The 15,000-nt window shown below is 46.0% G+C and overlaps 1 protein-coding gene across 1 annotated transcript in view; it reads left to right on the top strand.

The window, feature by feature from the left end:
• jak2a (Janus kinase 2a) overlaps window positions 1-15,000 on the top strand; it is a 37,175-nt gene that overhangs the window by 20,992 nt on the left and 1,183 nt on the right. The window contains 8 exon segments of the mRNA XM_056241657.1: window positions 2,944-3,094; window positions 3,169-3,302; window positions 7,845-7,899; window positions 8,762-8,896; window positions 9,657-9,781; window positions 9,865-10,037; window positions 10,141-10,258; window positions 12,070-12,183. Of these exon segments, the coding sequence (XP_056097632.1) occupies window positions 2,944-3,094; window positions 3,169-3,302; window positions 7,845-7,899; window positions 8,762-8,896; window positions 9,657-9,781; window positions 9,865-10,037; window positions 10,141-10,258; window positions 12,070-12,183 (1,005 nt within the window).

Raw genomic sequence — 15,000 nt, 5'->3', positions numbered from 1 at the left:
TGCTGCGCGTGATTGAATGCAGCTAATGATCTCTCTCTGTGCTGCGGGTGATTGAATGCAGCTAATGATCTCTCTCTGTGCTGCGCGCGATTGACGGTAGCTAACATCTGTGCTGCGCGTGATTGACTGCAGCTAATGATCTCTCTCTGTGCTGCGCGCAATTGACGGTAGCTAACATCTGTGCTGCGCGTGATTGAATGCAGCTAATGATCTCTCTCTGTGCTGCGGGTGATTGGCTGAAGCTAATGATCTCTCTCTGTGCTGCGGGTGATTGGCTGAAGCTAATGATCTCTCTCTGTGCTGCGCGCGATTGACGGTAGCTAACATCTGTGCTGCGCGCAATTGACTGCAGCTAATGATCTCTCTCTGTGCTGCGCGCGATTGACTGCAGCTAATGATCTCTCTCTGTCCTGCGCGGGTGATTGGCTGCAGCTAACGCTCTCTGTCCTGCGCGGGTGATTGGCTGCAGCTAACGGTCTCTGTCCTGCGCGCATGATTGGCTGCAGCTAACGGGCTCTGTCCTGCACGGGTGATTGGCTGCAGCTAACGGCCTCTGTCCTGCGCGGGTGATTGGCTGCAGCTAACGGTCTCTGTCCTGCGCGCGTGATTGGCTGCAGCTAACGATCTCTGTCCTGCGAGCGTGATTGGCTGCAGCTAACGATCTCTGTCCTGCACGGGTGATTGGCTGCAGCTAACGATCTCTGTCCTGCGCGCGTGATTGGCTGCAGCTAACGATCTCTGTCCTGCGCGGGTGATTGGCTGCAGCTAACGATCTCTGTCCTGCGCGGGTGATTGGCTGCAGCTAACGGTCTCTGTCCTGCGCGGGTGATTGGCTGCAGCTAACGATCTCTGTCCTGCGCGGGTGATTGGCTGCAGCTAACGATCTCTGTCCTGCGCGGGTGATTGGCTGCAGCTAACGATCTCTGTCCTGCGCGGGTGATTGGCTGCAGCTAACGGTCTCTGTCCTGCGCGGGTGATTGGCTGCAGCTAACGATCTCTGTCCTGCGAGCGTGATTGGCTGCAGCTAACGATCTCTGTCCTGCACGGGTGATTGGCTGCAGCTAACGATCTCTGTCCTGCGCGGGTGATTGGCTGCAGCTAACGATCTCTGTCCTGCGCGGGTGATTGGCTGCAGCTAACGATCTCTGTCCTGCGCGGGTGATTGGCTGCAGCTAACGGTCTCTGTCCTGCGCGGGTGATTGGCTGCAGCTAACGATCTCTGTCCTGCGCGGGTGATTGGCTACAGCTAACGGTCTCTGTCCTGCGCGGGTGATTGACTGCAGCTAACGCTCTCTGTCCTGCGCGGGTGATTGGCTGCAGCTAACGATCTCTGTCCTGCGCGGGTGATTGGCTGCAGCTAACGATCTCTGTCCTGCGCGGGTGATTGACTGCAGCTAACGCTCTCTGTCCTGCGCGGGTGATTGGCTGCAGCTAACGATCTCTGTCCTGCGCGGGTGATTGGCTGCAGCTAACGATCTCTGTCCTGTGCGGGTGATTGACTGCAGCTAACGATCTCTGTCCTGCGCGGGTGATTGGCTGCAGCTAACGGTCTCTGTCCTGCGCGCGTGATTGGCTGTAGCTAACATCTGTGCTGCGCGTGATTGACTACAGCTAATGATCTCTCTCTGTGCTGCGCGCGATTGACTGCAGCTAATGATCTCTCTCTGTGCTGCGCGCGATTGACTGCAGCTAATGATCTCTCTCTGTGCTGCGTGCGATTGACTGCAGCTAATGATCTCTCTCTGTGCTGCGCGCGATTGACTGCAGCTAATGATCTCTCTCTGTGCTGCGCGCGATTGACTGCAGCTAATGATCTCTCTCTGTGCTGCGCGCGATTGACTGCAGCTAATGATCTCTCTCTGTGCTGCGCGCGATTGACTGCAGCTAATGATCTCTCTCTGTGCTGTGCGCGATTGACTGCAGCTAATGATCTCTCTCTGTGCTGCGCGCGATTGACTGCAGCAAACGGTCTGTCCTGCGCGGGTGATTGGCTGCAGCTAACGCTCTCTGTCCTGCGCCGGTGATTGGCTACAGCTAACGGTCTCTGTTCTGCGCGGGTGATTGGCTGCAGCTAACGGTCTCTGTCCTGCGCGGGTGATTGGCTGCAGCTAACGGTCTCTGTCCTGCGCGCGTGATTGGCTGCAGCTAACGGCCTCTGTCCTGCGCGGGTGATTGGCTGCAGCTAACGGTCTCTGTCCTGCGCGGGTGATTGGCTGCAGCTAACGGTCTCTGTCCTGCGCGGGTGATTGGCTGCAGCTAACGATCTCTGTCCTGCGCGGGTGATTGGCTGCAGCTAACGGTCTCTGTCCTGCGCGGGTGATTGGCTGCAGCTAACGGTCTCTGTCCTGCGCGGGTGATTGGCTGCAGCTAACGGCCTCTGTCCTGCGCGGGTGATTGGCTGCAGCTAACGGTCTCTGTCCTGCGCGGGTGATTGGCTGCAGCTAACGGTCTCTGTCCTGCGCGCGTGATTGGCTGCAGCTAACGGTCTCTGTCCTGCGCGCGTGATTGGCTGCAGCTAACGATCTCTGTCCTGCGCGCGTGATTGGCTGCAGCTAACGGTCTCTGTCCTGCGCGGGTGATTGGCTGCAGCTAACGGCCTCTGTCCTGCGCGGGTGATTGGCTGCAGCTAACGATCTCTGTCCTGCGCGCGTGATTGGCTGCAGCTAACGGTCTCTGTCCTGCGCGCGTGATTGGCTACAGCTAACGCTCTCTGTCCTGCGCGGGTGATTGGCTGCAGCTAACGGTCTCTGTCCTGCGCGGGTGATTGGCTGCAGCTAACGGCCTCTGTCCTGCGCGGGTGATTGGCTGCAGCTAACGATCTCTGTCCTGCGCGCGTGATTGGCTGCAGCTAACGGTCTCTGTCCTGCGCGCGTGATTGGCTACAGCTAACGCTCTCTGTCCTGCGCGGGTGATTGGCTGCAGCTAACGGTCTCTGTCCCACAGAAGCTGCTGTTCTACGAGGATAAGCACCAGCTCCCGGCTCCGAAGTGGACCGAACTGGCTAGCGTGATCAACAGCTGCATGGACTACGAGCCGCTGCACCGGCCCTCGTTCAGAGCCGTGATCCGAGACCTCAACAGCCTCTTCACGCCAGGTGAGCTAATCACACGCGCGCGCACCAGACGTTAGCTAGCGCAACGCTGACTCCTGCGTTCCTGTGCTCCTCAGACTACGAGCTGCTGGTGGAGAGCGAGACGCTTCCCAGCAGGAACCGGCCGTTGGGTTTCGCTGGAGCCTTTGAGAATCAGGAACCCACTCAGTTTGAGGCCAGACACCTGATCTTCCTCCAGCTGCTGGGCAAGGTGACATCATCATCATCATCATCATGACTAGGGTTGGGTATTGTTTGAGTTTTAACGATTACGATTCTTATCGATTCCTAATTTCGATTCCAATAAGGTAAAAACCCTTAGATATCATTCACATTTAGTGTTATTGCAGAACTGTAACTGAATATCATGAGCAGAAATCATCAGCTGAAGAACACTTACACAGGAGCGTTTGCCTGAGGGTTAAACACACCAGAGAAGAACAACTAGCCCAACTAATATACACTATTATTATTAAATAAAACACTCAGTGATTAAAAAAGAACAAATAAAAAATTAGCAATCGCAACAAATAGACACAACTGAACAAAGATGAGACTGAAATAAACAGTGTTTTAAGATTTTCAGGTTCAGAAACTGTAATAAATGTAGAATAACACTGCAGTTTATCAATAAAATATACATTACAGATATAGTTACAGTTATTCAGTGAAGAGCGAGTGTGTGATCTCAGTCTCCTGTTGTGCGAATAGTGTTATTATAGAGATGGAGGAATATTAGTGTTATTATAGAGATGGAGGAATATTAGTGTTATTATAGAGACGGAGGAATATTAGTGTTATTATAGAGACGGAGGAATATTAGTGTTATTATAGAGATGGAGGAATATTAGTGTTATAGAGACGGAGGAATATTAGTGTTTATAGAGATGGAGGAATATTAGTGTTATTATAGAGATGGAGGAATATTAGTGTTATAGAGACGGAGGAATATTAGTGTTATTATAGAGACGGAGGAATATTAGTGTTATTATAGAGACGGAGGAATATTAGTGTTATTATAGAGACGGAGGAATATTAGTGTTATTATAGAGACGGAGGAATATTAGTGTTATTATAGAGATGGAGGAATATTAGTGTTATTATAGAGACGGAGGAATATTAGTGTTATTATAGAGACGGAGGAATATTAGTGTTATTATAGAGACGGAGGAATATTAGTGTTATTATAGAGACGGAGGAATATTAGTGTTATTATAGAGACGGAGGAATATTAGTGTTATTATAGAGACGGAGGAATATTAGTGTTATAGAGATGGAGGAATATTAGTGTTATAGAGATGGAGGAATATTAGTGTTATAGAGATGGAGGAATATTAGTGTTATTATAGAGACGGAGGAATATTAGTGTTATTATAGAGACGGAGGAATATTAGTGTTATTATAGAGACGGAGGAATATTAGTGTTATTATAGAGATGGAGGAATATTAGTGTTATTATAGAGACGGAGGAATATTAGTGTTATTATAGAGACGGAGGAATATTAGTGTTATAGAGACGGAGGAATATTAGTGTTATTATAGAGATGGAGGAATATTAGTGTTATTATAGAGACGGAGGAATATTAGTGTTATAGAGACGGAGGAATATTAGTGTTATTATAGAGATGGAGGAATATTAGTGTTATAGAGATGGAGGAATATTAGTGTTATAGAGATGGAGGAATATTAGTGTTATAGAGATGGAGGAATATTAGTGTTATAGAGACGGAGGAATATTAGTGTTATTATAGAGACGGAGGAATATTAGTGTTATAGAGACGGAGGAATATTAGTGTTATTATAGAGATGGAGGAATATTAGTGTTATTATAGAGACGGAGGAATATTAGTGTTATTATAGAGATGGAGGAATATTAGTGTTATAGAGACGGAGGAATATTAGTGTTATTATAGAGATGGAGGAATATTAGTGTTATAGAGACGGAGGAATATTAGTGTTATTATAGAGACGGAGGAATATTAGTGTTATAGAGACGGAGGAATATTAGTGTTATTATAGAGACGGAGGAATATTAGTGTTATAGAGACGGAGGAATATTAGTGTTATTATAGAGACGGAGGAATATTAGTGTTATAGAGACGGAGGAATATTAGTGTTATTATAGAGACGGAGGAATATTAGTGTTATTATAGAGACGGAGGAATATTAGTGTTATTATAGAGACGGAGGAATATTAGTGTTATTATAGAGACGGAGGAATATTAGTGTTATTATAGAGATGGAGGAATATTAGTGTTATAGAGATGGAGGAATATTAGTGTTATTATAGAGACGGAGGAATATTAATGTTATTATAGAGACGGAGGAATATTAGTGTTATTATAGAGACGGAGGAATATGAGTGTTATTATAGAGACGGAGGAATATTAGTGTTATTATAGAGACGGAGGAATATTAGTGTTATTATAGAGACGGAGGAATATTAGTGTTATTATAGAGATGGAGGAATATTAGTGTTATTATAGAGATGGAGGAATATTAGTGTTATAGAGACGGAGGAATATTAGTGTTATTATAGAGATGGAGGAATATTAGTGTTATTATAGAGACGGAGGAATATTAGTGTTATAGAGATGGAGGAATATTAGTGTTATTATAGAGACGGAGGAATATTAGTGTTATTATAGAGATGGAGGAATATTAGTGTTATTATAGAGACGGAGGAATATTAGTGTTATAGAGACGGAGGAATATTAGTGTTATTATAGAGACGGAGGAATATTAGTGTTATTATAGAGATGGAGGAATATTAGTGTTATTATAGAGACGGAGGAATATTAGTGTTATAGAGACGGAGGAATATTAGTGTTATTATAGAGACGGAGGAATATTAGTGTTATTATAGAGACGGAGGAATATTAGTGTTATTATAGAGATGGAGGAATATTAGTGTTATTATAGAGACGGAGGAATATTAGTGTTATTATAGAGATGGAGGAATATTAGTGTTATTATAGAGACGGAGGAATATTAGTGTTATAGAGACGGAGGAATATTAGTGTTATTATAGAGATGGAGGAATATTAGTGTTATTATAGAGACGGAGGAATATTAGTGTTATAGAGATGGAGGAATATTAGTGTTATTATAGAGACGGAGGAATATTAGTGTTATTATAGAGATGGAGGAATATTAGTGTTATTATAGAGATGGAGGAATATTAGTGTTATAGAGACGGAGGAATATTAGTGTTATTATAGAGACGGAGGAATATTAGTGTTATTATAGAGATGGAGGAATATTAGTGTTATAGAGACGGAGGAATATTAGTGTTATTATAGAGACGGAGGAATATTAGTGTTATAGAGATGGAGGAATATTAGTGTTATAGAGACGGAGGAATATTAGTGTTATTATAGAGACGGAGGAATATTAGTGTTATTATAGAGATGGAGGAATATTAGTGTTATTATAGAGACGGAGGAATATTAGTGTTATTATAGAGATGGAGGAATATTAGTGTTATAGAGATGGAGGAATATTAGTGTTATTATAGAGACGGAGGAATATTAGTGTTATTATAGAGATGGAGGAATATTAGTGTTATTATAGAGACGGAGGAATATTAGTGTTATTATAGAGATGGAGGAATATTAGTGTTATAGAGACGGAGGAATATTAGTGTTATAGAGATGGAGGAATATTAGTGTTATTATAGAGATGGAGGAATATTAGTGTTATTATAGAGACGGAGGAATATTAGTGTTATTATAGAGATGGAGGAATATTAGTGTTATTATAGAGACGGAGGAATATTAGTGTTATTATAGAGACGGAGGAATATTAGTGTTATTATAGAGATGGAGGAATATTAGTGTTATTATAGAGATGGAGGAATATTAGTGTTATAGAGATGGAGGAATATTAGTGTTATTATAGAGACGGAGGAATATTAGTGTTATTATAGAGACGGAGGAATATTAGTGTTATTATAGAGACGGAGGAATATTAGTGTTATTATAGAGACGGAGGAATATTAGTGTTATTATAGAGACGGAGGAATATTAGTGTTATTATAGAGATGGAGGAATATTAGTGTTATAGAGATGGAGGAATATTAGTGTTATTATAGAGACGGAGGAATATTAATGTTATTATAGAGACGGAGGAATATTAGTGTTATTATAGAGACGGAGGAATATGAGTGTTATTATAGAGACGGAGGAATATTAGTGTTATTATAGAGATGGAGGAATATTAGTGTTATTATAGAGACGGAGGAATATTAGTGTTATTATAGAGACGGAGGAATATTAGTGTTATTATAGAGACGGAGGAATATTAGTGTTATAGAGATAGAGGAATATTAGTGTTATAGAGACGGAGGAATATTAGTGTTATTATAGAGACGGAGGAATATTAGTGTTATAGAGATAGAGGAATATTAGTGTTATAGAGACGGAGGAATATTAGTGTTATTATAGAGACGGAGGAATATTAGTGTTATAGAGATAGAGGAATATTAGTGTTATAGAGACGGAGGAATATTAGTGTTATTATAGAGACGGAGGAATATGAGTGCTGTCACTTTAAGAGCTGCGGGTCCAGTACACTGACACACACGAGGACAGAACACAGTCTCTCGCTCCAGCGCTTTACACTCATGCTGAGATACACACAGGAATAGACATTTTAATTTTATAACAAGTATCCGTTTCCCAACCCTACACTCCCCTCAGCTGTCCCGCTTCAGCCCTGTGACTCGTGTGTGTGTGTGTGTGCGTGTGTGCAGGGTAACTTCGGCAGCGTGGAGAAGTGCCGCTACGACCCACTGCAGGACAGCACAGGTGAGAGCTCTTCCTCACTCCTCCTCTTCTTCACTCCTCCTCCCTCTTCCTCACTCCTCTTCCTCCTCACTCCTCCTCCCTCTTCCTCACTCCTCTTCCTCCTCACTCCTCCTCCCTCTTCCTCACTCCTCTTCCTCCTCACACCTCCTCCTCTTCCTCCTCACACCTCCTCCTCTTCCTCACTCCTCCTCACACCTCCTCCTCTTCCTCACTCCTCCTCTTCCTCACTCCTCCTCCTCGTCTTCAACACTCCTCTTCCTCCTCACACCTCCTCCTCTTCCTTACTCCTCCTCTTCCTCACTCCTCTTCCTCCTCACTCCTCCTCTTCCTCACTCCTCCTCCTCGTCTTCAACACTCCTCTTCCTCCTCACACCTCCTCCTCCTCACACCTCCTCCTCCTCTTCCTCACTCCTCCTCTTCCTCACTCCTCTTCCTCCTCACACCTCCTCCTCCTCCTCACACCTCCTCCTCCTCTTCCTCACTCCTCCTCTTCCTCACTCCTCTTCCTCCTCACACCTCCTCTTCCTCACTCCTCCTCCTCGTCTTCAACACTCCTCTTCCTCCTCACCCCTCCTCTTCTTCCTCACACCTCCTCCTCTTCCTCACTCCTCCTCCTCACTCCTCCTCCTCCTCACACCACCTCCTCCTCCTCTTCCTCAGTCCTCCTCCTCGTCTTCAACACTCTTCCTCCTCACACCTCCTCTTCCTCACTCCTCCTCTTCCTCACTCCTCTTCCTCCTCACACCTACTCTTCCTCACTCCTCCTCTTCCTCCTCCTCTTCCTTACACCTCCTCCTCCTTTTCAACACTCCTCTTCCTCCTCACACCTCCTCCTCACTCTTCCTCCTCCACTTCCTCACAGGTGAGGTGGTGGCAGTGAAGAAGCTTCAGCACAGCTCAGCTGAACACCTGCGCGACTTCGAGCGGGAGATCGAGATCCTGCGATCACTGCAACACGACAACATCGTCAGATACAAGGGCGTGTGTTACAGCGCAGGTGAGAGACTGATGCATGCTGGTCCTGAGGCGACACACACACACGTCTCTCTCTCTTCTGTCTCTGTGCGCATGCGGGAGTGAGTGGATGGAGTTAGCGTGTGTTAACTTGGGGTGGCAAAAAAAAAAAAAATATATATATATATATATATATTATTTTGTGTATAATGAGGCTAGAGGGTAGCAGGATTAGAGGAAAACTGAGGAGGGCAGTCTTCCAGCGAGTGCTGGTTCCCGCTGGTGTGGCTCTGGTGTGGCACTGGTGCGGCTCTGGTGCGGCTCTGGTGTGGCACTGGTGCGGCTCTGGTGAGGCACTGGTGCGGCTCTGGTGCGGCACTGGTGCGGCTCTGGTGCGGCTCTGGTGTGTTAGATTGGGATTACTTTGTGTTTTATTGAAGGATCAGTTTTTAAGATTTCAGGAAAAATTCATGTTTAATGAATGTTTATTTTGGCAGTTAATTAATTTTATTGTTGGACAAGCCAAACTTGCAGTTTCATCACAAGGAGAAATAGAATGGAGAATAGACATGGTCACGATGTTGTACTTCTTTTTAAAGCTTTCTTAAAAGCTGGAGTTTGTGTGAACACAAGTACTATAAACTACTGAATGACAGACTCGTTTAAATATAATAACATCATCTGTACTGTAATTGCAGGAGAATTAAGTTTTGATATGTTATTCATTTGAAGTTGTTTGTATAGAGGATTCAATTCAATTGTTTTGTTAAATCATTTTTTTTCTAAAATCAACCTCTCCGCAGGTCGTAAGAACTTGCGTCTGGTCATGGAGTTCCTGCCGTTCGGGAGTTTGAGAGATTATCTTTCGAAAAACAAGGAGCGTTTCGACCACATGAAGCTCCTGCTGTACGCAGCTCAGATCTGTAAGGTGAGGTTTCTCTCTCACACACACACACACACACACACTCACTCACTAAGAATAACGTGACGCGTGTCCGTGTGTGTGTGTAGGGGATGGACTACCTGGCGTCGAAGCGTTACGTCCACAGAGATCTGGCCACGAGGAACATCCTGGTGGAGAGCGAGTTTCACGTGAAGATCGGAGACTTCGGCCTGACTAAAGTCCTCCCTCAGGATAAGGAGTATTACACGGTGCGCGAGCCCGGAGAGAGCCCCATCTTCTGGTGAGCGCCCCGTCATGCTGTGGTGATGCGTTAGTGAGGTGTTGATGATGATGATGATGATGATGATGATGATGATGATGATGATGTGATGTGTGTGATGAAGGTACGCCCCGGAGTCTCTGACCGAGAGCAAGTTCAGCGTGGCGTCAGACGTCTGGAGTTTCGGAGTCGTTCTCTATGAACTCTTCACATACAGTGACAAAAGCTGCAGTCCTCCAGCCGTAAGTGACCCGATGCAGATCTGTGTGTGATCCTCTCAACACACGCGATTATACCGTCACTGTCACTGTACCCAGCCGTCCAATCACAGTGGAGGAGGGGCGGGACTAACACAACACCGACCAACGTCAACAGCAAGCTTAATAGCGGAACAAAATCATTTAAAACAAGGGCCAGAGCAAATACTTTACATTGTATCAACATTTTTATATAGAAACAATACAGAGACAAACTATCTGTGAAATTGATGCTAGTACGCTGGCTGAAAACGCTTGGTGGACAGGGACACGCGGCCTAATAGTGACTAGGGGTGTAAGAGAATATGGATACATGTTGAGAATATTGCGATATTATGTTTGGCGGTACAGTGCCTATTCTCAAAAACACTATCAATATTTATTCATTTGTGTCAGTGGCTTTGTGTCCGGTTTAAACCCGACCGCAGCGTTATCGTAAACTGTGACGTGGAGAAGCGTGCATCGCTAACATTAGCATTAGACGGTACAATTACTAATAATATTACTTGTTTGTTTATTGGAAATTTAACAGTGAAGCATGAATTGATATGCAGATAATGTTAACTTTTATTAACAACAATAACGTGCAAAAACCTAATTTTTACAGGGAAATTTTAAATGTTCTAGTCTTATTAAATGTGCCGTTGTTCTTCTATAGTGTCTCACTGAACTGACCGACAGCTTCAGCGACTGAAAGAACCGCTCGGTACTTGCTTTCTGGGTAATTCAGTCACAACTCGAAGAAAAGATTGAGTTTTTCATGAGACTTTGTGACTTCGTAAGTTGTGGAGTGGAAATGGCTATTAGTGAATAAGTGCTCCTCTGCTGCCATCTACTAGTGATAATGGTAGTCTTTAATAAGCGTGTTTGTTTGCCACAGTGTTAGTTTTTCTACATCTTAAAACTTTTAGTTTGACAAGTCACATTAAGTCACATTGTTAGGGTCCTCAGCCTAACAGTGGCGTGTGCTGCCCTGTCTGGTGCCGGCCCGGTCCTCAGCCTAACAGTGGCGTGTGCTGCCCTGTCTGGTGCCGGCCGGGTCCTCAGCCTAACAGTGGCGTGTGCTGCCCTGTCTGGTGCCGGCCGGGTCCTCAGCCTAACAGTGGCGTGTGCTGCCCTGTCTGGTGCCGCCCGGTCCTCAGCCTTACAGTGGCGTGTGCTGCCCTGTCTGGTGCCGGCCGGGTCCTCAGCCTAACAGTGGCGTGTGCTGCCCTGTCTGGTGCCGCCCGGTCCTCAGCCTAACAGTGGCGTGTGCTGCCCTGTCTGGTGCCGCCCGGTCCTCAGCCTTACAGTGGCGTGTGCTGCCCTGTCTGGTGCCGGCCGGGTCCTCAGCCTAACAGTGGCGTGTGCTGCCCTGTCTGGTGCCGGCCGGGTCCTCAGCCTAACAGTGGCGTGTGCTGCCCTGTCTGGTGCCGGCCGGGTCCTCAGCCTAACAGTGGCGTGTGCTGCCCTGTCTGGTGCCGGCCGGGTCCTCAGCCTAACAGTGGCGTGTGCTGCCCTGTCTGGTGCCGGCCGGGTCCTCAGCCTAACAGTGGCGTGTGCTGCCCTGTCTGGTGCCGGCCCGGTCCTCAGCCTAACAGTGGCGTGTGCTGCCCTGTCTGGTGCCGGCCCGGTCCTCAGCCTAACAGTGGCGTGTGCTGCCCTGTCTGGTGCCGGCCGGGTCCTCAGCCTAACAGTGGCGTGTGCTGCCCTGTCTGGTGCCGGCCCGGTCCTCAGCCTAACAGTGGCGTGTGCTGCCCTGTCTGGTGCCGGCCGGGTCCTCAGCCTAACAGTGGCGTGTGCTGTTGCGGTTCCAGGTGTTCATGGAGCAGATGGGCGAGGACAAACAGGGTCAGATGATCGTCTACCACCTGATCGACCTGTTGAAGAGGAACTACCGCCTGCCGTCTCCCGAGGGCTGTCCCGCTGAGGTAAAGCCTTCACTAGCCTTTCACACACACACAATCCTTACACTCGTGCTGGGCGGTATGGCCAAACATTTATATCACGGTATTTTTCAAAATTATACCGGTTTCACAGTTTATTTTTTCAAGCATGACTGGGTGTTTACCAGGTCAAGTCAAGTCATCTTCATTTATATAGCGCTTTTAACAATGTAGATTGTTCCAAAGCAGCTTTACAGTGATAACAGGAGATTACAGTAACCGAGATTGTCTTGGCTTTACAGCAGCTCTAGAATAAAGTTATTTTCCAGCTAAAGTTAGTTTTAATTGATTCACTTCCATCGCAACGATCATTAGTTATTAACTTAGGGGCCGCTAACACGACACCGCTCTAACAGAAGACTCTTAAGATCTCTCTACGCAAACTTTAGAAACTCGAGCCTGTGAGAACGCTGATGGCGCACATGCGCATTAAGAGCTCATTCTATAGGTGTGCGCGTTTGAATATATGTGCGCAGGCATGTAGTCCTTCCCTAAAAAAAACCAACCCTCAACAAACTACTCGCCTGGCCTTAAAATTTATAATACAGAATTGTATCGCTTCGGCGTAGCCACGCGAACCGGCATTATCCCGACAGCGATTATCTGTGCAGAGGAGAAGGAGAAGGCCTTCACAGGGAGCGACTAGAACACTTCAGGACTGCGGTGTCGTCGCGTGTGTGTGTGTGTGTGTGTGTGTGTGTGTGTGTGTGTGTGTGTGTGTGTGTGTGTGTGTGTGTGTGTGTGTCCAGGCGAAGGTCCTTCATCAGATCTGGACACGGCCTGGATCCGGCGGACTGCGGTAAACCTCGGGATAAACAGAGAGACTAATATTAGCGTAGATGCCATTCTTCTTATGATGTAACGAGTACATCAGGATTTAAGGGAAGTGTTCCCAGTTCCGGCTGACCTAATCTATGCAGTCTAACATTGAATTATAGAAGTCTAGAGTGTGTTATGTGTATGCTAGGTCAAAGAGATGTGTTTTTAGTCTAGCTTTGAACTGACAGAGTGTGTCTGCTTCCCGGACAATGGTAGGAAGACTGTTCCAGAGTTTTGGTGCTAAATAGGAAAAGGATCTCCCGCCAGCAGTCGATTTAGATATTCTAGGTATTATCAACTGGCCGGAGTTTTGAGATTGCAATAGACGTGAAGGACTATAATGCGTTAAGAGCTCGCTCAAGTACTGGGAGCTAAACCATTTAGTGCTTTGTAAGTTATCAGCAATATTTTATAATGTATACGATGTTTAATATGGAGCCAATGCAGTGTTGACAGAACCGGGCTAATATGGTCATATTTCCTGGTTCTGGTAAGAACTCGAGCGGCTGCGTTTTGAACTAGCTGTAGTTTATTTATTAAGCGTGCAGGGCAACCACCCAGTAGAGCATTACAGTAATCTAGCCTTGATGTCATGAACGCATGAACTAACTGTTCCGCATTTGTTATTGAGAGCATATGGCGTAATTTAAATTTAGAAGTCACGTGACTTTCAAATGAAAGATTGGTATCAAAGAGCACACACACACGTTTCTAACCGACGACGAGGACTTGACAGAGCAGCCATCAAGTGTTAGTCAGTATTCTAGGTTATTACGTGAGGACGTTTTTTTGTCCAATCTCTGTTTTTTCAGAGTTAAGCAGTAGGAAATTACTAGTCATCCAGTTTTTTATATCGGCTATGCATTCCGTTAATTTTGTGAATTGGTAAGTTTCGTCAGGGCGTGAAGATAAATATAGAGCTGAGTATCATCAGCATAACAGTGAAAACTAATGCCATGCTTCCTAATGATATCTCCTAAGGGTAGCATGTACAGAGAGTGTGTGTGTGTGTGTGTGTGTGTGTAGCACAAGTGAACAGCAACGGTCCTAGTACTGAGCCTTGTGGTACGCCATACTGAACTTGTGATCGATAAGACATCTCTTCATTTACTGCTACAAACTGATAACGGTCAGATAAGTGTGATTTTAAAGCCTCTCTGTAAGCAATCGAGCTCTCCTTCCATGAAATGCGAAATACCTCTAGTTTAGTTTTCTTCCAGTTTCGCTCCATGTTTCTGGCTGCTCTCTTAAGGGCCCGGGTGTGTGTGTGTGTGTGTGTGTGTGTGTGTGTGTGTGTGTGTGTGTGTGTGTGTGTGTGTGTGTGAGTGTGCTCGTTGTACCACGGCGTTGGACTATTTTCTTTAATCTTCTTTAAGCGCAACGGAGCAACTGTGTCTAAAGTGCTGGAAAAGAGAGAGTTAAAAGTTTGTCGCAATATCGAGTTCTTCTAAGCTATCCGGGATGCTGAGATGATGAAACTGATCAGGAAGATTATTAATAAAGCAATCTTTTACCACATTTCTACTGAGTGAGAGAGGAAATACTGCGGTAGATTGACTCAGAATGCCCTATTTTACTGTCATGAGTGAATATTGTAGAACAATCCCACACTAGCATTAATGCAGGTTAGCAGTGTTTATAAGAGCACCAGCAGGAGGCGCTGTAGTGGCAGAAACGGCGGTTTCCACGGTAACGGCTCATAAACGCTGCTTTCTGAGGAAACAAAGAAAGATAACATCGAAACTTTTCTAAAACCGTCAGTTCCCTTCAGATAGGTTCATATAAAGACGCCGCTCTGACTGAAACGTGCGGTTCTCGTCTCTTCACCGATGCCTTCTGGAGATCTATTAGTGGCGGCAGAGTCTCAGTAACACACACACACCTGAGCATCACCAGTGAACAGGGGAAGACCCTCACACACACAGTGTCGCCGCGTCACCAGCGCTGCTAAAGCACATACACCGCTACATTAAATCATAACAA

This window comes from Rhinichthys klamathensis, unplaced genomic scaffold, assembly GCF_029890125.1.
Source record: "Rhinichthys klamathensis goyatoka isolate OS25496 unplaced genomic scaffold, OSU_Roscu_1.1 h1tg000659l_1, whole genome shotgun sequence".
NCBI classification, from domain to species: domain Eukaryota; kingdom Metazoa; phylum Chordata; class Actinopteri; order Cypriniformes; family Leuciscidae; genus Rhinichthys; species Rhinichthys klamathensis.
This window is presented reverse-complemented; position numbering and strand designations above follow the sequence as displayed.